General features: G+C 48.7%; 1 protein-coding gene across 1 annotated transcript in view; it reads right to left on the bottom strand.

The window, feature by feature from the left end:
- Positions 1 to 23,323, bottom strand: part of TNR (tenascin R) — a 74,612-nt gene that overhangs the window by 7,959 nt on the left and 43,330 nt on the right. The window contains exons 2-17 of the mRNA XM_061452043.1: positions 22,701 to 23,253; positions 19,992 to 20,468; positions 19,277 to 19,540; positions 18,349 to 18,464; positions 14,831 to 14,981; positions 11,918 to 12,187; positions 9,988 to 10,173; positions 7,128 to 7,217; positions 6,759 to 7,022; positions 5,867 to 6,133; positions 5,637 to 5,756; positions 4,989 to 5,132; positions 4,221 to 4,340; positions 3,618 to 3,761; positions 2,929 to 3,059; positions 1,768 to 1,900 (exon numbers count right to left, since the gene is read on the bottom strand). Of these exons, the coding sequence (XP_061308027.1) occupies positions 1,768 to 1,900; positions 2,929 to 3,059; positions 3,618 to 3,761; positions 4,221 to 4,340; positions 4,989 to 5,132; positions 5,637 to 5,756; positions 5,867 to 6,133; positions 6,759 to 7,022; positions 7,128 to 7,217; positions 9,988 to 10,173; positions 11,918 to 12,187; positions 14,831 to 14,981; positions 18,349 to 18,464; positions 19,277 to 19,540; positions 19,992 to 20,468; positions 22,701 to 23,196 (3,373 nt within the window). The 5' untranslated portion in view covers positions 23,197 to 23,253. The remainder of the gene's footprint in view (positions 1 to 1,767; positions 1,901 to 2,928; positions 3,060 to 3,617; positions 3,762 to 4,220; positions 4,341 to 4,988; positions 5,133 to 5,636; positions 5,757 to 5,866; positions 6,134 to 6,758; positions 7,023 to 7,127; positions 7,218 to 9,987; positions 10,174 to 11,917; positions 12,188 to 14,830; positions 14,982 to 18,348; positions 18,465 to 19,276; positions 19,541 to 19,991; positions 20,469 to 22,700; positions 23,254 to 23,323) is intronic.

Raw genomic sequence — 23,323 nt, 5'->3', positions numbered from 1 at the left:
TTAAGCTTTTTTTTCAATTATTTTTGTGGTGGTTTGTATTTTTTTGGGGGTGGGGGGGTGAGGGGGGTGTGTTGGTTTGGTTTTGTTTTTTTTGTTTGTCTTCTCAAAGACAATCCCATATTCCCTGCAAGGTGCCCTGATACACTGCCATAGAAAAGTGAATCCCAGACCCTGATTCTTTGCTGAGGGATGCTGTCAATTGATCTCATTGCCTTGGTGATTGTTCCTGAGTGCTTCTGCCTCATGGATATATGGGAAAGTGGGGAGAAACTGGTGTCTTGCTGATGCCTATCTTAATCTTAAAAGGAAATTAAACCTGTATTTGGATGCTGCATCAGCTGTCAATGGTATCTCTAACACTGCTTAGGTCAGACATTTCTGTTCAATGGAAACAGTGCTCTCCTTGCCTGATGTGAGTGGGTTTCTGCTGCTTTATCCCATCTGAGAAGCCAGCCCCATGCAGCTTCATCCTTGATTCCGGAACAGCCTCAAAGATTATATGCATTTTCCCATCACCTGTCTGAATTTCACTGCCATTATGTGCCCATGTAAAAGACAAGAATAACAGGAAAGCTTGATCTGTAGATGCATTAGAGAAGAGCCTTTTTTTGTTGTTGTTGATGTACATCGTTTCTATTATCTCTTAAAAGCAGGTGAAGGGACCTTTGGATGTAACTGGGATAGGGAAGTGTATCTTCAGCAGGTTCAAAGAAAACTCTCTTAATTGAACTGGCAGTACAGATAGGATGAATTTTGGGGACACCATCTATAGGCTTCTTAGTGCTTTTAAAGCCCATGAGAAATGTAATTGGATTCAGCCCTGAACAAAATGCATTCTGTCTGTTAAGTGTCCTGGCCTAGCAAACCTTTTCAAAGACGGTGAGGGATGATATGCTTTGCATGGTTTCTAATGTGAACAGTTGCAAAGGGTAGGGGTAAAGGTGACATTTTCATGCAAGCTTCATTCTTTCAAGTGTAAGCACTATGTCTGTGAGGGTTGTGGTGTGGTGAATGCCCACTCTTTGATTTGGAAAGGAAACTGTTCCCCCCATTACCTTAGTGGATCATGACTTCTCTAGAATTAGAAGTGGGTGGAATAATGCAGTCAAATAACATCAGTGGGACCACACTTATGCAGATGTGTTGGCTCTGCTATGACTCCACTTATGGTGGTGGAGATGCACTTGCTTGATATTTCCAGGGATATCTCATCCCTGGAAATATTCAGGGTCAGATTGAACCAGGCTCTGAGCAATCTAATCTAGTTGAAGAAGTTCCTGCTCATTGCAAGGGGGTTGGGCCAAATGACCTTTGAAGGTCCTTTCCAAACCAAATTATTCTATGATTCTATGATATCTGTGAAAGATCAGACCATGTCCACAGCTTGGAGACACCAGCTGGGTCTCTCCTCAGTCACTTCAAGAGCACTGCTGAAACGTGTTGTTAACTTTTGTGGTGTGTCCTTCCTTCTTTTGCTTACAGGTGTGAGGAGGGCCCAGGGCAAGGCAAAGGGTCTGGTACAGGGTGCCTGGTTTGAAGCTCAAATCTCTGCCTTCAGCTGAGTCTTGTGTTTCTATTACAGATCCTTCAGACATTAACTTTTTGTAGCATAGCAGCACTGTGCATCATGGCGATGAATGTACCTCTCTGTGTATCACGGTGAAATGCTGCCTGAGGATGAAAAACCCTTAGAAGCAGTCCATGTCTACCAGCATGATATGGGGACTAAGCCCCACTTGGCTGAGAGGATGCGATGTGAGTTCTCACCTGTTGTGAAGGTGGTGGAGATGAAGCCACTCCTCATGGCATTTTGGGCAGCTTGCAGGCGCACAGTGTACTCTGTGGTCTCAGAAAGCCCCTCCAGGCGGATCCATGTATCCTCAGCATCCACAATCAGCTCCTGTACATGGGTCCCAGAAGGAGGTAGACACCAAGAGCAACAGATGAGAAAAGCGATGGGGAGCCTAAAGAGCAAGTGAGGAGGGAAGGGAAGCCACAAACTACTGCAGCCCTTAGTGCCTGTCCAGTGGTGTCCAGTGGTGTCCAGTGGTGTCCTGTGGTGTCCTGTTTCATCACTGCTTGCACCCTGAACTAAATCAGTGTGAGGTCAAGGAATATACTCAGCTTTTTGGAATAGTTTTAGTAGGAGAAAGCTAGCTGGTTTGGTCACAGGAGACTTGAATGTTTGCAGTCTGTGTGCTCTGTTTACCAGCTCTGTTGGGATCTGCGTGCCCTTAAGACAGAGCATGACTGATTACCCAAGCATTGCAAGAAGTAGAGCTGGCCAAACCTGGTTATCAGCTGGTTTTGACTCCGTCAGTTCCTGTCACATTAATTTTTCTGGTTGTCAGCCAATGTCACAGAGATTATTGAACCCCTTCTGCAAAGCTATTATCCTCTGGCCACTGCAAGCCAGTCACACCAGCAAAGGAAATGAGACCGTTTGTGGTGACGTATTTCTGATAGTGTTTGTAGCAGCTCTTCCAGGCAGGTAGATATGGACATGCTCATTAAATAATCAGATATATCGTATTGCAGGATTAATTAGCTGTCTGTACCTATCTAGCCTTTCTGCAAGAAGGGCAAACAGCATTTTTAGCATCTCTGTTTGTGGGATAATTTTCTCCTGCCTCAGCTTGCTCGACTTTCACAAGTTGTGAATTTCCCCTGTTTCTGCAAACTTTGCAGGTATTCCCTCTTTGCCCAGACCTGCAGGTGTGCATATTTGGCCCTAGGCAAACTTTTCCTGCTTTTTCCAATTGTTCATTTAAAATATTGCTTATGCAGAATGTAGAGTCTGCCCTTCTGGTCTCTCCCTGACCTAGTGATGATCATTCTTTTGCTTTGTTAGGTTTCCCTTGCTAATTTCTTTGCAATTATGTTATTCCCTGATTTAATAACCCTCTTTCTTTGTGAGGAGTCACTCACCTTCCAGCTGCCATCCGTGGATCTGTAGGTCATGATGTAGTTCTCCATCTCTCCCACGGGAGGCACCCAGGAAAGCAGGGCACTTCGTCGTGTGACTTCGCTGGCAGTCAGATTTGTTGGAGGATCCAAAACTGTGAGGATGGATAGAGACCCAGGGAAGTGCAAGTTCTCACATACAACCACCCCAGCCCTGCATCCCAACTCAGTGCACTTGAAATTCAACCTTGAAACCCTAAGCTACAGCCCAGAGTCCATCCTCACTCTCAGTTTCCAGACCTCATCACGACCCCCAGCCTCTAGAAACCCTCTTAAAGTCTTCCTCTATCTGCATGCTCTCTGAAGGGTAATGGGTCTGAAATTCATGTTCTGTGGGCCTGTCAAGCTTCTTGTAAACAAAATGGGTTGTAGTGCTCTTCTGGACTATGGCCGTGGTCAAGAAAAAGACCTTGTCAGGGATCTTCTTGGGAAACCACATCCAGGGGAAATCAAAAAAGGGGTGGCTGGATGTTGAGAGAGTGGAAATGATGGGTGATGCTTGCTGTTGTGCCCCAAACTGGTATTTGGGTGTCCTTTTGGATTGTAGTTATTTCTGCACAAACATGTATGTGACAAGAGCTTTGGCTCAGCCTTGCTGGCTGCTTTTCCTGGGGAATGGCTGAGAGCACGTAACAGGCAGCGGTTCTACGTACGAGTTGTGAAGCTGGTGCTGACAGTCTGGCTGGTGAGAGGCCCATGGGTGGCATACATAGAGACTGTATAGGTGGTACTGGGTAGGAGGTTGGTCAGCTGGTACTCCTGGTTGACTCCATCCACGAGAATTGTTTCTCCTGCAACTGTAAGCCAAAAGAGATATGTTAGGGTAGATGTTCCAGGTGATTCTCCAAAGTGTGTCTATGACTTTGCAAACAAAAGCCCTTCTACTGCTGAAACACCATGAACTACTGTACAGCAACTGAGCTGTAATGGTGGCATTCAGCCAGAAGGATGATCTTGTTTTTCCCAATCCTTGTATTTGCCTGATTTCCCTTCAGATGTGGGTTTCTGTGGGATGGGTACTTGCTTGCCCCTGGGCTGCTGCTGGTGGGCCAGTCAGCAAAGTGGGAGGGTCCCAGTCCCCTGATGTGTGGACTGCTATGCTCAGAGGCTTGGTGCGGGGCAGTGGAAAGCACCTGCCATGGGACCTGCAAGGGAGGAGCTGGTGTCTAGGGATGGGGTACAGCCCTGCTGCACACCAGCTGCTGCCCTCCCAAAGAGAAGAGATAAAGGTGAGCTGAAACGGAGCCCCAGCGTACCTGTGTGGCGGGTGAGGACGAGGACATAGCTCTCCACCTCCGACAATGGTGGGTTCCACTGGAGCAGTGCCTCAGTGGGGGTGATGTTGGTGGCTGTGACCCCCAAGGGGATATCCATGGCTGCATGGGGGACAGATTCAAAGTGTCAGAGATATTAACAGCTTGGGCTATGAACTGGAAGAGCTTCTTGTGGCCCATTGCTTGTGGTCCTGCCTTGCTGCCCAGACACATCTGCCTGTAGATGAGTTATCGCTGCTCTAGCTATAGAGCAGAGATGTCACAGCTTGTGCTATTCTGATACTTGAAGGCTCTTCCACTGTTTTCCTGAGGCACAGCCTGGGATGTTAGGGTTGGGTTTTTTTCCCCTTGGTTTTGAGGAGACTGGGAATAGCAGAAGGTTTTATTCTTGCAGCAGATGCTGTTTGTGTCAGGGTTTCCCCACAGATTATTTCTGGAAGTCCGTACTCCCTTTAGGTAAGGTTGTTGTGGTTGCTTAATATCATATCTCTGGCTTCCCCATGCCCAGTACATAGATTTGTCACGCCACTCCGTGACTACCCATGCATATTCGGGGAAAGCTTTGCTTAGCCGTACTTCAGAAGTCCACACTGGCCCCTCGTGAGCCTTGCTTATCATCTCAAGCTCACATCAGGCTGGTGTGAGGTCCAGCTTGCTCTCAGCTGCCTGATTGCTAGTGCAAACAGGGCCTGCTCGGAGCTGGACCCAGCACTGTTTGATTGATGCTTCCCACCAGGAGCTCCTTCCCACCTGTATGCACAGTGATGGAGGCCACCTCGCTCTCCTCCCTGCCCCGCACGCTCTTCACCCCGATCTCATACTTGGTCGCAGGCTGCAGCTGGCGAAGCGTGTACTCGGTGGCATCACTGGTGATTGCAGTGCTGTCTGTCCTCCCTGTGGGGATGGAGACAAGAGCTTTGACATCAGGCCCTGTCCCTGGGGTACAAGAGGGGCTTGGGAGAGGAGGGCAATGGCTCAAGCCCTCTCTAGGGCTGATAATGGGGTAATTGGGTCTTGTGCCTGCAGGTGCATGCCTGCTTGCCCATCACTCTTCTGGCTTGGCCTTTTCAACAACATCATAGGCAAAACTGGGGCCAAGGGAGATGAGCTGGGGAATAATGAGCCATTCCCTAGGAGGGAACATTGCAAGGGGCCACTCCCTCTGCCCCTCTGGGCTGAGCTGGCCCTTAGCTACAGTGGTCCCTTCCCTTCCTCCTCCCAGACACTGTCCTCTGTCCCTGCAGCCTCTTGGTACTCCCAGCTACTGGTGGCTTTACCCAGGGCAGTGGAATGCTGCCTTGGGTGAGGATGACCTGGCAGCTTGCTTGTGTGAGCAGAAAAAAAGACGGTTGGCAGCTACAAGTTCAGAGCATGAGCAAGAGGTGTCTGAACCATTACCTTCAGCAGCACGGTAGGATATTCTATAGTGGTCGAAGGCAGCAATGGGAGGGCTCCAGTAGATCTTCATGGACTCCTGGGTGACATTTCCCACTCTGAGGTCCTTCGGTGCATCGATCCCTGGTGAGATGGAGAAGAAAAACAAAGCTGTGGGAGGCAGGTCTGCTCCCTATTCCCCTGCCTGCCCTCCCAGTGGGGTCCCATGCCTGTTGTGTGGGGTCTCATGGTACCTGTCGTGATGGAGCCCACAACAGGCTCAGAGCTGATGGTGCCATGCATGGCCACCAGTGACACCAGGTACTCGGTGGATGGCTGCAAGCCCATCAGGCTGGCATGCCTGCGGGTGCCGTCAAGTGTGACCTGCTGTGCCTCCTCCTTGTCCCGGGGGCTGTAGGTGAGGATGAGGCGGTCTGCTGGTGGGGATGGGTCACTCCATGTGACATTCACACTGGAGGATGTCAGCTGAGAGAAGTGGAGTTGTGTGATGGGCCGGACCCCTGCAAAATGGAGAAGGAAGATGGAACCCCAACTGTGTGCACACCCTGGACTCCCTCTTCTCCCCAGCTCTTGTATGGGAAATAACCAACAGAGGTAGCAAAGCTGGAGCTCTGGGCTCTCCATTGATCTGAAACTGTGATGGGATGAAGAGGCAGAACCTGGAGGTGGAAAATGGTGCTTTTCTCAGCTCTGCCTGCAAACATGCTGGGTGATGGGGCTGTTCCCACTACAGATGGTATGTGTTGTCTAGGCTTCTCGGCTGCAGGCTTTTCCCACATAGGTTCTTGTGAGGTCTCTCAAGACTTCATTTCTCTTTCTTATGGACACCCAGGCCACCCTGACCACAGAGGACAGCATGGGCTGGCTATTCCCCCAACCCTGCTTTGTCCTTCTGGAAGCCTCCAGCCAAGCAAATCTAGTTGGTGTTCTGATGAAGGGAACAGTGTCCCCATACTGATAGGTCCATCCCCTCTCTGAGGTCAGTGCACCTCTCCCATGTAGAAGCTTTCCCTCCAGCTCTCATCCCCATTGCCATCTCAAGAGTTTCAGCAGTGGGCTGGTGGAAGTGCCACCATGGGGTGGTGGTCTGTGCCCTTGGCCCCATCCCAACTTGTTTCTCTCTACCTGTGAAGGCATCCACAGTTGCCTCCAGGCTCTGCTGGCGTCCCCTCTCAGCAATGATGGAGATGGTGTATTCTGTCCCAGGCTCCAGCTCCGAGAGGGTGAACTGTGACTGATCCTGGGGCACTGTCACTTCAGAGGCCATCCCCGAGGCAGGGGTGAAGGTGATGCGGTAGTGGTCAATGGGACCTGTGGCTTTGGTCCAGGCCAGTGAGATGGATGTCTCAGTGGACGCTATCACCAGGAGATCCTGGGGGCTGTCAAGTTCTGTGGGAGAGGGTTGGTGTCGACTTTGATCTCCATGCATGGACCGTGCCACGGGGATATCTAAGCCCCAGCTGTGCTTGGGGCATGCAATGGGGCCAAGCTCACCTGTTCTGGCATTCATGGTTGCTGGCACGCTCTGCTGGCTGTCCATCACGGCTGAAATCCCGATGCCGTACTCTGTCCCTGGCACCAGATCTAATGGGGGCATGCAAAGGAAAAGAAGGTGCATGATAGCACCACCTTCAGTGTGATGCCCCCCCCACCTCCCGTGGCTGGGGGGACACCCTCCTGAGCATTTCCTGGGGTTAGCAGCCCTCCCACAGGTCAGGAGTTTCTCCGCATATTGCAGAAGAGCAGAGCCTTTTTAATAAACACTGTGAATGCCTTTGAACAGGGAATTCAGATTATGCTAGCTCAGAAATAGGCAGTTTTTAAAAGTTGTTGCTGAGGTCTGCTGTAATTGCTGGCATCAAGGCAGAAATTGTGTGTGTGTGAGCTGAGATGGGAACGATAAAGTAGCTATATTTGTTTCCAAAGTGAATCAACATCAAATATTGTCACAGGGCTGGTGTCTTGAAGAGAAATAGATTATGCAGAGTAAATGAAATGCAGATTAATTAGGAAAGGCGCAGTCTTTCTGGGAGCTGAATCAAGTGCCGATCCTTGGGGTGGATATATCCTGCTGTGCCTTGCTCAAGGGACATAGGAATTGAGCTCACCCAGCTCCTTTCCTGTGCACCCCTTGCTGATCACTGTTTTATCTCCATGGAACATCTCCTGCCTCTGCCTATCACTTCTGCTTACCTGCTGGTGGCTTTATCCCCCCTTTCCTGCATTTAATGATCTTTCCCATGTGGTTAGAGAAAGCCATAAACCCTCCAGCCTGGCCTCACACTGCCTTGCCCAGAGGCAGTATGCCCTGAAACCACCAAAACCTTCCCAGAGAGGCCAGGAGAGAGGGAAATCCCCACTCCCTACTCCTCTCCTCTTGCTACAAAGGAGTCTTGGTGCCAGGGGGCAGATGGACCCCTGTGCCCCTGCCCAGTAAGTGTCAGAAGTATCCTGGAAACGAGAAGAGCCTGAGAGAAGGACAAGATGAGCAAGAGCATATAAAATGATGCCTTTTCTTTCCCAGCTCTTCTGGGTAGAGCAAAATTATGGATATTTCTGTGCAAATGCTGATTTTGAAGAGACATGTGGCAGGGCAAGGCTTGCTGTATTTTTAAGCTTAAATCTTTTGATGAGCTCTGCTCAGCGCTGTTCCTCACCGCTTTTCCTGAAGGCAGATAAAGGCAGCTGAAGGAATCGCTGTTGCTTTTGTGCCATTGATCCCACCAGGCCCCAGGAAACCCACCCCAACAGGCTTTGTACCACGTGCAACAAGGCTTCGGTGGGCAGGACTACCACATGGGTAATAGATCTATGGGAGATGCCCGTGTGCCACCCACAACATGGCTATCCTGGCTTTTTTTTTAATTATAATTTATATATTTATTTTTGCCACCAGAATGTTTTGGGTTTTTTTGTTATTTTCTGCTATGATTAGATTAAAAAAAAAAATGTTTATTACATGGTACTGTGGGAACTAGAAGCAATGCACTTAGGTGATGATGGAAGCACTATATAAAAATTGCTCACTGCTATCAACTTAAGCCTCTGCATCTCTGGAGCTTGCTTGGGAAAGAGGGGGGGAGGTGTTCTTGTAGCTTTGCCTGAGCCTGGCAAAGACTTGGCTTTTTTTTTTATTTTGATTGAGAAAAACGAGAGCCTTCAGATTGTCACGTCCTCCAAGGCAAGCTCAGGCTCTGCCTTCGCTGTCATTGCAGTTTGGGTCACTGGGGTAGTATTGCACCTCTGCCCCAAGGAGGGGGATTTGGCCCATTTTTAGTACTCCTCCTCACCTAGAAATGCAGTAAATGACCTAGAGGAAAGCTAGCAGGCAACTAGTACTGTGTCTCTGTTTTAATTTCACTTCTCCTTGCACGTCCTCATCACAAATGCAGCAGAAACTACCCCTAACATTTTCTTTTTTCCTCATACCACATTTTTCAAGCTAACTGCTCTAATTGCTTTCCTGCCCTCCAGCCTTTCTCATGACTCAGTGCCGCTGTGCCTGTAACTTCGCATTTGACTTTCGCACTGAACTTTCTCCTATAGTTCTGTATGGCAGAGATGCTGGGCTGGGGAGTTCCCAGGAGGGCAGAAAGTCAAAGTGAAAGAACCTGGTGTCCTGCCATACTGAAGAGCTTCAACTCGAAGGAGTGATCTTTTCTCTATGTGGGTAAGTAAGTCTTTTTTTTTTGTTCAAAATAGCCACTGGAGCACCAAATCCAGCAGGCAAACAGTTGTAGTTGAAAAGGAGGAAACCAGATCTCACATGGTGCTGCAATGTGTTTGGGACTTTCCTTGCAGTAGGAGATGGGTGGTATTTGCAGCCCCTGGTGGCACCCCCTGTGCTGGCTTGAAGGACTTGCTCAAAAACAGCACCCCTGGATTGGTGTCTGCTTTGTGCCTGATTTGGAAAAAGGTAAGAAACTCAGGCAGCCTGGCTTCCCATCACTACCTATGGGGCATTATGCCTGTGGCTCTTTCCCAGCAAGGAAAAAACAGAAGGGTGAAATATTTTCCTCTAGATGAGCGTAAAAAGGCTTCCTCTCCCCATTTCTCGCTTTGCTTCCTGCCAGCCCTATTTAGCACCTGACAGACCCCTGATTCTTGTGCATCACTGAAAGGTACATCACTTGGAGGTGCATTGCTCAGCTCATGGATAACCAGTGCTCAAATCCAGATCCACAAAGGGGAAAATGAGCTTCAGCCTAAGGAAAACCTTCTCCTTATAGCTAACAAACTCCAAAACAGCTTCAAATATATGCCACATAAGGGTGACTAAGCATTGGGCTCTCTGCTGCCCTACCTGCTAGAAAGAATCGGGAGGGGAAGGACAGGCACATGGGTGCACGCATACCTGTGAGGGTGGCCCGGGTGGTGGGACCAGTGTCACGTGGCACCAGGACTTCATGGTAGTGCTCCCCAGCCAGGGTGCTGTAGACCACCCTGTAGCTGTGTGCGTCAGCCTCGCTGTTGTCCCAGGTGAGCTCGAGGCTGGCAGGGGTCCGCAAGCCCACTCTCAGGTTCTTGGGTGCATCGATCTCTGTGCAACACAAGGGAGAGAGGAACCATCTCAATGCTGGGCACTGGGAACGCACCCCATAGCCTTGGCATAGCTAAATGGAAGTTTAGGGGTACTCATGTGTGATGTCCGTGAGGCCCCTCTTACAGTCCCACTTCCCCAGGGTATGTCAGTGCAGAAGGGGCTGGGGGATCTGCTCTCACCTCCCGCTCAGCACAGACTGGGAGATACCTCCTATGAGACTAATGTAAGTGCTGGGGCATTCACAGCATCCCTCAGTAAGTTGCTTCAGGAGCTAGTGGCATGTAATTTGAAAAGGAAGAGTGTTTTCCCCCTACACTAGAATAAGGGAAACTGAGGCAGCATGCATAAGAAAATAAGGGTTCTGTAGCAGTGATGCGTTGGCCTGAACTGCTCTTAGGAGAACCTTGAGCATCTTTACAGGCTCAGGCACTCCCACAGGGTTTGTTTATTAATGTTGCTGAGGCTGTGCACCACATCTGCTCTGATTTACATGATAACCTTCTTAAGTGAGTGACAGGTTGGTGACAGCAGATAGGGGGTGATTACTGGTCCTTGAGGGACCTGAGTTTAGAGGGGGGAATTTTTTTATGTTGCCTTTTAGAAATAAAACAAAGAAGGCCAACTCAGCAAATCAGTCAGGGTGAACATCTCATCTGAAATACTTACCTGTAGAGATATGTACCCACACAATTCACAGACTGCAGTTATTGTAGTAGGAGCCTGGTAGCCACCAGTAACGTACATGACAAGTAATTTATATACCATAAACCACAGTGAAATACGCACTTTACCTCCTCCTTTATGGCACGGTAAATTAAACCTGTTAGCTATCTGCAGGCTTAACATTAATTAAAGTTTTACCGACCATTTAGGGTATTCAGAGGATAAATAAGATAACCACATTCTGTCTCGGCTGCTTTTAGCCGCCAGTTCCTTGGGCAAGGAATCTGCCTTGGCTCTCAATGCTGAATGGGAGTGGGCATTGCCTTGAATTCAGACCTGTGCTTCCTGTTTTGGTGCTTTTGAGAATTGCGTGTTTCTCTATGTATGCCATTAAGGGCATAAACTGTGGGATTTTCAAATTTTAGCTTTGGGTTCAAGCTAAGGTGTGGGCCTGAACAGGGAATGTGTCCTAGACAGCAGCAGGTTCAGCTTTGATGGTGCAGCAGGATGTGGACAAAGAGGGGTTTGGTCAGGGGCTGTCTTCTAAATGTGTGTTACTCAGTCATCTGCCTGGTTGCTGGTATCCGGGATCACCTGGGCAGCCCTAGGGACCATGTTAGAGTCCCTGTGGGTCACAGGGCATGAAGACGATCTGGAGGTTCAGGGACAAAACAGAAATGTAGGCACTAGTGGAGGAGTGTCAGAGAGTGGTTTTAGGGTATGTGTTTTAAGGTGAGCTGAATCCTTTACTCTGCCTTGCTCTTCAGTGGGACTGTGACAGGGTGCAAGGCACCTGCATTCAGGCATCTCCATTCAGACCTGCACCTTAACCATCATGTTTCCATTGATCTGCTTCCTTCCAGTACTCCGGATTAAACCCCAGCTCACTTGGGCTGTGGGAGAACCAGGTACCACTAAATCCCAGACATAAAAACGCCTCAGTTCAGCTCCAGATATGCAAAACGACACCATGCTCGTTGCAGGACAGCTTATCTGCAGAGCACAGCAAGCCATCTGCTCATGCTTGCTGGTGGCTTTGAAATTCATGCCAGTTCTCCCACCGAAGCTAGTTAGCTACCTGTGGTGAACTGGGCGAGGGCTGGCTGGCTCTCATTGGCACCCCGGAGGGCGCTGACAGCGAGGCGGTAGCGGGCGCCGGGGCGCAGGGCCTGCAGGGAGTACTGGCTGAGGGGGGGCTGCAGGCGGAAGGTGGTCCTCCCGCCCTCCCCGTCTGCCAGCCCGTACTTCAGCAGGATGGCGTCCACCTTGGCACGCGGCGGCGTCCACTCCACAAAGGCCACTGTGTCGGAGACATCCCGCACCAGGATCTGCGTCGGTCCATCGATGACTGCAGAGGAGGGGGAAAATGGGCACCTGTTATTTTGGGACAGTTGGATGGGGAAAGGTGGCAGCTTTGGAGATGCTGCGCTTCAGGGATGCTTCAATGCCACCTCAGAGTGGTCTGAATTAGCAGTTGGGGTGGCATAAGTAAGAGACACAGCCCCAAGGTACTCGGGGGGGTTGGTTCTGGTGGGCTCCTAGTCCCTTGTTCCAGTCTCCCAGCTCTTTTCTTCACTTCAGTGTTGTCTCTCCCAAGCTATGGACACCAGAGCAGAACCCATCAGCTTTCCCATTGATGCCCATTACATCTATAATGCAATTAATGCACTTCTCTCAAGCTGGTTATTGGCAACAATTCCTCTCTGGCTTTTTCAGGTGGCACCTCCTAGGATAAAACCTCCTGTGTCTAACTGTGATCCACCTTTTTTTGCTCCTGGATAACTGCTTGTGCTTTGTGATGCATTGAAAACCATGTAGTTTTCCCTTGTGCCCAGCTCTTCAAGACATTCAAACTGCTTTTTATCAATGATCTCCTTTCACTCAATTTACTCTTTTCTGAGCTTTTCCATCACTGGCAAAATTTATCAGCAATGATATTATATCTTTTGAAGGGTGTTGACAATGTGTTAAATAATGTGGGGCCAAAGACTAATCCAAGCATTGAGAACTGAGGAACATCTCTAGAAATGTTCCTGCTTCTGTGCCAGCTCCTGGTTTGTCATTAAGCTGAGGAATCAGCCTGTAAAACTGTTGATGTCTTAACAGCAGGGAGAGAGAAGAAAATGCAAGTGTTTTGGCAAGTCTAACTAGCTGGGTGTGGGGCTATGGAGGGTGTCTTCCAAATCCTCTCAGACAAAGGGTTTTAGCTAAATTCATAGTGGGGATCTACTGGGACACCATTTTGGACATTTCTACTTTCTTTTGCAGAGAACTGTGCCCTTCCTTCCTCTGCATCCTCCAACACTCAACCCCTGGAAATCACAATCTTAAGCCCAGGTGATAGAACGTTTGAGTCCAGCAGGACCTAACCATTGCACAAATGGACAGATGGGCCAAACCTGGCCATCATTCCTGTACCATGGCAATGCTGATGCACAGAGCCTACTGGGCATCCTATTTTATCACTTACATGATCACAAGGTGGGTGAAAAAACCCACTCTGGTTCTGTAATTCAGGCTATACTGTATGAAAATACATCTAATGTACTGTATATATTAAAAAATGACGGTATATATGAAGGATGTGCTGAACACTGCACCCCAGGGTAGGAAGTTCTGGGGGAGGTTATGTGTGGGCAGGGGTGGGAAGGACCAAGGAGGGTTAGAAAAAGATATATGGGGGAATTGGGGGCCATGGGATGAGGTGTGGGGGGAAAAACACCAACAGAGAAGGTAGGACAGCTTGGCAGCATGGTGTTTAGGTAGGAGCTGGGTGTCCAGCTTGGCCAGGACCAGGTTGTCCAAACCTTGAATCTCCAACTCCTCATGTTGTCCCATCATCTGGGTGATGCTAGGTAGCATCAAGTTCTACTTAGCTGTCAGCCTTTGCTGCTTGATCCCAGCACAAAGTGTTAAGGCAGAACAAGGATGATAGGGGAAAAGGTATGGGGGTGCTGCAGAGGAAGGCAGACATGCCAGCATGGGGATGTCTTTATGAAACAGAGAGCTGGGAGCCTATCACCCTATCTGTGCTTTCCAGCAAAGGTCAACCACTGAGTTTGAAGTACCAGCCTCTCTTATTTTCTGCTGACTTCCTAGGGAAAAGGAGATTTGGGCTTGACCAGGAGGTGTCTCTGTTAAGCCATGTCGAGCGGAGTGCGGAGACAACCCGGGAGGAGAGGACTGTGCTGAGGAAGCTCAGACTTGCAGCAAGCTGCTGCTGGTGGAAGGACCCTCCCTTTGCTCTCATTGTTGCTGGAAATTAGCAGCCTGGAGAGAGCATCACTTCGTTATAACCCTCCAGTAGCTATTTGAATGCGGTTTTCGTTTGCAGCAACTTGGATAGAGGTAGATGTCTGCCTGGCTGCCAAGGCAGACTGCAGCAGATCTGGTGTGGAGAGCCTCTTCTCCCCAATGAGCAATGCCCATTGCCACGTCTCCTTCAGTGAGGAAAACACCCAATTGAATTTCCTCTAGCCTATGGATGGACCAGCGACCCGCCAAATAAATTGGTTAGGAAGGGATGTGCTGTTGCTCCTGGCTCCCTGCCCTACTGCCTGATTTGCCTGAATTGGTGGGAGTACAAGGCATTTAGTGGCAGAAAAGCAGGTGGGAGTTTTAATCTGTAATACACAAATAGGCAATGCATTTATGGAGGTATTTCTTGGGGGCATCCAGCCTCCAAAATATGAGATTAGTGAGGAAGAGCGATTTATCCAGCTATATAATAAAAGCAGACCTGACCCTTTGCTCCCAGCCCCATTAACCTTGCACCGTTTCTGTGCTTGCAGCAACTCGGGGATTGGAGGGGCCGAGAGGGACAAAATACCACATGAAGAAACCATTGCTGTGATGCACCTGTATCCTGGGTAGTTGGGTAGTGCTAGTTTTATCTCTGCCCATGCAATGCCAGGCTGCTCTCGCTGATGGGACCTTATTTTGGGGACCAAGCCCTGAGCACTGCTGTGCTGCTGGGGCTGGGCTCACTCACGGGTTGAGACGCTGTCGGAGGTGGGAGGGCTCCTGGCTTGTTCCTTCAGGGCCACCACAGTGACGGTGTACTCTTCCCCTGGCTTCAGCCCTGTCTGGTTGAAGGTGGTGACGGTGCTGGGGAGCTGGGCGATCACACTGCCCTCGTTATTCTGCCAGGGAGTGGAAAAAAGTGTTAAAAAAGGAAAGAAGAAAAGGTCTTCTGGGGGTTCTGGTGCATGGAGAAGAAGTGCCCCCCATGTTGCGTTCTTCCCCACCCAGCCCTGCATCTCCACATTGCATCCTCACCTTGGCACATCCCATCATGGAGGTGCAGAAACCTAAGGTGAAGTCACCCATTGAATGTGAAGCACCTATGTTGTTGGTCTGAGAAATCCTCAACCATCCCTTCCCACTCACCCCTCATATTTTGCCATCTGTGTCTCTGCTGTCCTCCAGAAGAGAAAAGATAATCAAACCAAGGCCTAGGCTAGACTCCTTTTCCCTGCTATTCAGGTGCCAGGAGCCTTATATATATATATATACATATATATATATATATATATGTAAAAGTACATATATATATACACATATATATATATATAAAAGTACATATTTATAAAAATGTGTATATATATATACATGCTAGAATATGTTCATATATAGGTATGAAACTGTAAGGTCTTTATTTTGTTACCCCCTGCTTTTTAAGTATCTTTATTAAAATCATTATACTTTGTGGATTTGCTCTGAAAAACTGCAAGGCTTTAAGCAACTTCAAATGTCACCTTTCCTGCCAGTGTTTAGACAAACGATCTTTTCTTGCTGCTGTCTTCACTAATAACATGCTAAACAAATCTTTGCACATAGCTCTCAATTCATATTCACCTCTTTTCTCATTAAACAGGAAATCTTCCATTCTAGCCATAAATTGCCATCTTACCTTTCCTAATTTTCTTTTCTAAATCTGTCTTTGCTTCATCTTTTTCCCACCCCATCCCCAGAGCAGGCAGCAGACAGGCAGTCCCCACCTGACCCACTTTCAGGGGACGAGAGCATCACAGGCACCATGGAAGGAGAACTGCTGTGCAGGAAGGTGTGAGCATCCTCACAGGGATGCTGGGGACCAAATAAGCATCCTCTCATCCAGTTTTCAGGAAGACAGAGCAAGCTCAGTTTTGCTTGTTCAGTTTATCTGCGATGCTGCTGTTATAACTTTGTTGGTTTTAGCCTGTGGGCCTAGCTCCTGGGTTTATTTGGGGCATGGCATTTACCTAAGCAAGCACTGTCTCCAGACAATGAAGGAGACAGCACACCCTGCCTTATTTTAGGAGAAAAGTTGGTGATGGAGGTTTGACAGAGTCCAGTTCTGGTAGCTGAGAGGCAAGAGCACAACTATGCCTTTACATAGCAGGATCATGTGCTTGACTAATGGATGCAAACACTTCAGAGCCCAGTGAGCTCTGAGATAAAAATATACCCAATATTTTGTTGTTTTGTTTGTTGTTTTTTTTTTTTGTTTGTTTGTTTGTTTGGTTGGTTGGTTTTTGGTTTTTGTTTTTTTTTTCCTAAGGCTCAAGGCTTTTATGGAAAATGTGAACCTGCCTCCAAAACCTGCATCCAGGAACAGCCTTCCTTTTGCACCTTATCTCTTCCTTTACATCCTAATATGTGTGTTTAAGTTTTAAGATTAAAAATAGAAAGGAGGACCAATGGTTTGTATTTTTGTGCTGGCTTGAGAAAAACCTATTGATGATGATGACCCTGCTGGGAGAAGTTTGCTTCTACCCTTGCAATTCCTCACCATAAAATGGATATATCCCCATTTATCTGCTTCAGGGGGGATGCTGTTGAGCTTAATTCCTGAGTATCAGTGAAATGTTTGAAAGATAGCTATTTGTTGCTGCCAGAAACTCTTCCCTGATGTTGCCTTATCATTTTGGCTTTTATCCTGATGGTGAATTAAAATTATCCTAGGATTTATACCTGCAGTACCTGAACTTTGACTTCCAAAACAATTTACTTGTGGCTGTACCTGAAATTGCACCCAGATTCTTCCAGCCTTTTTGGAAAGGAGGGAATGAGTTATTTAAAGCAATTGGGCCCTTGCTTCCTGCTGTATAATGATACTTTGCAGTTGAGAGCATTTAAAACTTTGGGGCCAAGTTCTGCAGTTCTCAGCTGCCCAGAGCTGCCTTCAACTCCAGCGAGGGTTTTATACAAGTGAAAATGTCATAATTGAGCTCTTAATCAGCATTTCTTTTACTGTTGGGGCTTGAATGCTCTTGTAAAGAGGCTTCATATACAATTGAAGCTATATTTATGGCTAAATGGTGTAGAAATTATGAATACAGATAAAACACGATGTACAATTTTTGTTGCCATGCATAGAAAATATGTGATATTTAGGGCAACACTTTCATCCTTTCATCTTTTCTGGCACAATTTCTACCTGTTCATCACTAAAATTAAAATTCCATGGCAGGAATTAGACGTGTGTGGGACTCAGGGGTACTGATGGTTGTTGTCTGAGAACCGGCAGCTGCTCAGTTCAATCTAGATGGCTTTGGGTAACTTAGCGTGCAGAGAGCTGGTGTGAGGAAGAGAAGGAGGAGGAAGGGTCAAGGCAAAGGAGATGGAAGGGATAAAGAGAGGGTTACAGCAAGAGGTAGCATGGCTGGAAGGTTTATTCATTTATATCAGGAATAATGTGGCAAACAGGGTCAGGGCAGTGATCATCCCCCAGTACTTGGCACTGTACTTGATATTTGAGGCTGCATCTTGAATACTGCGTTCAGTTCTGGGCCCCTCACTACAAGAGAGGCATTGAGGTGCTGGAGCACATCCAGAGAAGGGCAACAAAGCTCATGAAGGGTCTGGAGCACAAGTCTGATGAGGAACGGCTGAGGGACCTGGGGTTGTTTAGTCTGAAGAAGAGAAGGCTCAGGGGGAACCTTATCACTCTCTACAACTACCTGAATAGAGGTTGCAGTGAGGTGGGGGTCAGTCTGTTGTCCCAAGTAATGAGTGATAGGATGAGATAATGTCCTCATTAGGTGGGGTTTAGATTGGATATTAGGAAAAATTTCTTCCTGAAAGGGTGATCAGGCATTGGAACAGGCTGCCCAGGGCAGTGGTGGTATCACCGTACTTGGAAGTGTTCAAAAAATATGTAGATGGGTCCCTTTGTGACATGCTTTAGTGGTGGACGTGGGTAAAGGTTGGACTTGATGATCTTAAAGGTCTTTTCCAACCTACTTGATTCTATGATTCTATGATTCTATATGCTTGTCTCACAATTTTATTGTGGAATTTCTTTGAGGACAAGTGTGTCTTGACACCAAAGACTACTGGAGAAATACAAGCTGGCAATTGTGGGTTGAGGTATTTGGGGCTGTCTGATGTGAAGCATATAGATTTCAAACAGAGGTCAGGTTTCTTGGAGGGGGGTGTAATTGGGAGCTAATTTAAGATCTGCTTGCTTAATGCTGTTAGGGTGACCAGGTGTACCCTGTGATGCCATGTATGTGGTGGCAGTACCTTGGGGATGAAGCTGATCTCCCAGCCGTCAAAAGGGAAAGAGAAGGGCTCCCACTGCACCTCTGCTGTCGTCTCTGTGATGGTCTTGAACTTCAGGCCCTGCGGTGTGGCAAGGTCTGGAAGGGAGCAGAGGGGTGGTGAGCAGAGCAGAATGGGTGTGAGGGTGAGCCTGTCCCCACCCTGCTCCCTGTGGCTATTTTGTTATTCAGGCAACAAAAACAGGGAACATTTTGGTAGCTGTTACCAGAGCCCCTTTGTCCCCGCCCTTGGTGGGTTGGAGGGGGAAGAGGGAAATGGCTGGGCTGCTGAACACTGAAGAATCCCACTGCATTACTGTGTGAACAGCGAGAATGATGGGCTTGCAAAAGGGGTGTCTGGATAGTTTGTTTTCCCACTGTCCTCTGTATCTTTGGTTTCCAAGGATCCTTTCTGGAGGTTGCCATTACAGATTGTTACTCCCATTTTCCTCTGTGCATCATGGCTCTGTCAGAACTATGTATCTCCTGATGCACAGCAGCATCCCCTCTACCACCTATGTCAAGGGGATTCGTCATGGGGAACCCACCCAGGAGTGGGAGGAGAATCTATGACTTCTGTGATATATTGCAATATTTTCTATGAGGAAATAAGTGTAATATTTTGGGCCATAGAACAGGGGGCTTCAGTCAGACGGTGAAATTTTCTTTGATTTTTACTCATTCAGGTTTTCATCCGGACTGAGTCCTCCTGCCCAGGATGGACACATTTCCCCCTTTCCTATATCTCTATACAGATATATATGAGGATAAAAGCATACCAAATATTTGATTTTTTTTTTTTTTAAAGCTCAAGTTTCTGCTGCTAGAAGGCTTTTATGGAAAATGCTAACCAGCTTGAACATCACCTCCAGCTATCCAGTACCAAGTGAGAAGCGCAGTAGCATACTTACTGGTCACTACCTTGGAGGTAACAGGGATGCTCAGGACATCACTGATGACTGTGTAGATGCTGACATTGTAGGCAACGCCTGGCTCTAGCTCCGTGATGGTGATGCTGCTCCAGTCTCCAGGCACTCGTTGCTGGAGCTGGGTGCCCCCTGGCCATGCCGGCTGGTATGAGATGATGTACTCGGTGGCTGCCCGGCTGCTGTCCCACGTCAGCTCAATGGAGCTGTCACTGATCCCTGTCACTCGCAGGTTTTCAGGTGGAGCCACTGATAGGAAGGGCAGAGGTAAGGAAAGCATCAGAGTGTGCGTGGCTTATCCTCACCCCACTGTGGGGAAAGGTGCATAGATCTGCTGGTGGGACATGTGTGTGGGCTTTGGGCTGGCGGTTACATGCTATCTATGATTGTATTAACTGCTATAGCAAGGCAGAAGCTGAGAAGAACTTGACTGCAACTGGTTTTACGCCAAGGGTTTACCACCAGTGCTGGGGTGAACTTCACTGTCTTTTTGCTCACCTCCCAAACTTCTGTCTCTGGGGAAAGGGACAGTGACAGAAGGGAGTCTGTCAAACTGTGGGGCCTGAGCAGGTTCTATGTGACATGCTTTGCCAAGTATGGCTTTCTCCCAGGCTTCATGATGCCCGTATAGTGCTGTGGGCATCTTGAGGCCCTTGCTCATACATTAGGGTCTGGCTCTCCCCGCGCACGCCCCTACTACCTGATGAGCAGTCCTGCCCTTCATAGCCTTCCTCGCAGATGCAGAGACCATCCTGGCAGACCCCACGGCCGCTGCAGGCGTTGGGGCAGTGCAGCCACCTGCAGTCCTCCCCGGCGTAGCCCTCCTGGCAGATGCATGTGCCATTGACGCAGTAGCCCTTCCCTGAGCAGTCATGGGGGCACCGCAGCTGGGAGCAATCCTCCCCGGTGAAACCCTCCTCACAGATGCACTCGCCATCCACGCAGAGCCCATGGGAGCCACAGCCGCTGGGGCAACGGAGCTGGGAGCAGTCCTCACCCCCATAGTCATTGTCGCAGATGCACTGACCCTCCAGGCAGACACCGCGGCTGGAGCAGCCCCGGGGGCAGTGGGGCTCAGAGCAGTTGCTGCCCGCCCAGCCCTCCATGCACACGCAGCTGCAGGATTCCAGGCTGAAGTTCCCATGGCCGCTGCACTGTGGGGTGTAATCCAGCTGCCCTGCAAGGATGCAGGACCAAGGGTCAGAGCCTCCCACATCAGCCCATTGATGGGCTGTGGGGAAGGGAGAAAAGGTGTGGGGCAAGCAGGGGATGGTCCTTCCTTTGGTTGAGCATGCTCAGCTCTGGGGAGCCTGTGGCTGGTGGAGGCAGAATTGGTGATATGTGCTCATGGAGGGGATGGGTGGGTGTCCAGGAGTTTATTTGTGCCCTTGGGAATACTGGCCTCCATAGCTATGGGTGCCATTAGCCTTGCTGGACAGCAAGTGCTCCCTTTGCTTCCCATCAACTGGCTCAGCACTCAGTTGATGGGAACATCCCTAGACCTCTTAGTGGGAAAAAGCCCTCCTTAGCCAAGTCGTCTGCACCAGCCATGATTCCAGTTGTCTCCTCTCCACCCACTGTTCCTTTTTACAGGTGAGAGATCCCAGTCTGCTCACTCCCTCTCCTACATGAAGCAGGTATGTACCCAAAGACATCATCGTCACCCCTATCTTGGGGAGCCTGATTAAGATGGAGCTGTTGGCTTTGTAAAAAGTATCAGGGTTTGGGCGTACTGGGTTTGTGGGAAAGCGAGGAAAGCACACGGCCACCGTAGCCACCACCTCTAAAGTTCCCGCTTTACCCAGCAACCTTTCACAGGACACTCTAGGATGAGGAGGGATGCCCGGGGATGAAGGCACCAGTCACTATAACATTGCCAGTTCTCTCCTGTTATGCCCTGTAACATGGACCTATTGCTCTAGTTTAGGGTTTATCTCAGCCAGCCTAATGTTTCTTTGCTATTTTTTACTGCTTTTCTTCCTTGTGTGAACTGAGGATGAACAGAAACACTTTCTGTGCTTCCTTGACCCTTGGGAAACCTCTGCACCATGAAGACCTGAAGCTGCATGACTCTGTCCCCTAAGTAAGTTTTCTATCCTAGCTGAGCTACCTGAGCATCATTTCCTATGGGGTGTGTGTGTGTGTCTGTGTGCAGCAGATGCTCATGTGAAAGGATTTCAGTTACATGCTGTGCTAGACAGCACCATTTGGGTTACTTTGCAGGATGCTTCCCATCTAAACTACAAATACTGGGAATGACAATCAGGATCTCTTCAGATCTCAGCCTCTAGTTAAGTTATCAAAAGAAGATGCTTGTAAATGTGTTGGAAGAGAGCATCTTTCCTTGGGGAAATGCCTCAGGTGGTGGGGTAGGGATCCTGGTCTCCTTTGCAGTGCAGCAAATTGAAAGCAACTCTGGTAAAAATAAATTACTCCAGTTTTAGCTCAGCACATCTGTGTTCCGAGTGGAGACTCCACCAAGCGATGAATATTTAATGGTACTATCTGCATATGCTGCAAATAACCCAAATAGGCTCATCAGAGTTACAAATAAATTTCTTTAAAACAGGTTTTCCCCTGTTTTCTATGTGATTTTACCAAACCCTCTTACTGATCTTCCCAAGACATAAGGAAAACCACCAGTATACTGGCTCCTGCCCTATTGAAATGCAGCCTCTAGCTCAAACCTTTCCTAACCCACCTCATTTCAACTGCATGCTGCTTCCCTGTCTCTGAGGAATGGCCATGGTGAAATGAAGGGCTGTCTTTGATGGAGCACCCCTAATGGGGGCTCTTGAAGAGCTTCCCAAACCGCACGTTTTTATTCACTTAAAGTATCCTGTTGATGGTTTTGTGCCTTTGTTACAAATTTTGTTTGCATCTTTCAAGGCAACAGAAATTATTCTCCCATTTATTTATTTATTCGTTTAAGCTCAGCTTTTCATACTCATTCACCCCTTCTACAGAGAAGACAAAGGGGTTTATTGATGGCTCTTGGAGTGCTGCCTTCAGCTGCGAGACAGCTTAGGAGAGCATCAGCTATTCCTCTCCTCCCCGTCCCATGAGCAGTGGCAGATCTAACATTGTTGCAAGGACTGCAGGGTAGGGAGATCACCCTGTTCACCCCTTACCAGCTGTAACTTTATCTGTAAGGGGGCTTTAGCTCTGGCTATGGGGTTTCTGCAGCGAGCAGGGCATGAGGGCTCAAGTGACCAAATCCCTCCTGGGGGTTTTCCTGCCTTGGAGGCCCTAAGATGAGCTTTCCCCTAAAGCCACAGCCACATTATAGGTAAATACAGATTTTTCTCTGTTGCCAGTCTGTGTGGCATTACCAGTTTTGTATTTATTTCTCCTGCCTTTCACTTGATCCCTCAGTCCCCAGCAAGAGCTAACAGGATGGCATTACTACCTGTGGCTGCATTTTCTTGGCAGCAATTGGAGTTGCATTGGTCCCGGAGCATGGACACCTCCCTCTCCAGCATCTCAATCCTGCTCAGCAGCTCCTGCAGGGACGGGAGGGAGGTGGAGCACTTGCAGGCCTGCTTGGGCAAGTTTATCCTGTGGGTGAAGGTGACCTGGCTCTCGCTGTCAGAGGTCTGCTCCGTGTACTCCGCCAGCTGGTCATCTTCTGAACTCACCTCCTCAGCTGACGACTTGAACATGGACGAGCAGCAGCTGTTTAGGGGTACATTGATGTTGTAGATGTGGTGGAAGACCATGGGCTGTTCTTTGATTGGTGGGCTGCAGTTGGACAAGCTACCCTTCTCATCCACTGCTGGCCTCTCGGCTGGCTCTGTTGTCACCTCCAGCCGGCACTCAAAAGGCTTGAGGACAGCACCCAGCAGAAGCAAGTTAAAGCTGATGAGCACATTCCTCAGGACTGGGTTTTCACTGTCAATCCCCATTTTCTTGGGGAAAAGAGCCTTCTAAGCCAGCCTTGCTCAGCCAAGTGTGGGGAGGACCTGGAAAAACAGAAGAAAGAGCATGGTTGGTGTTAATGCTGATACTGTGCTCAGTGTAGAACGGCAAATC

Source organism: Pezoporus flaviventris, unplaced genomic scaffold, assembly GCF_033815535.1.
Source record: "Pezoporus flaviventris isolate CSIRO_AGI_PZ_B2104156 unplaced genomic scaffold, CSIRO_AGI_Pfla_v1 ptg000013l, whole genome shotgun sequence".
Lineage (NCBI taxonomy): Eukaryota > Metazoa > Chordata > Aves > Psittaciformes > Psittacidae > Pezoporus > Pezoporus flaviventris.
The sequence above is the reverse complement of the archived record's forward strand: the minus strand, read 5'-3'. Positions and strand labels throughout refer to the sequence as shown.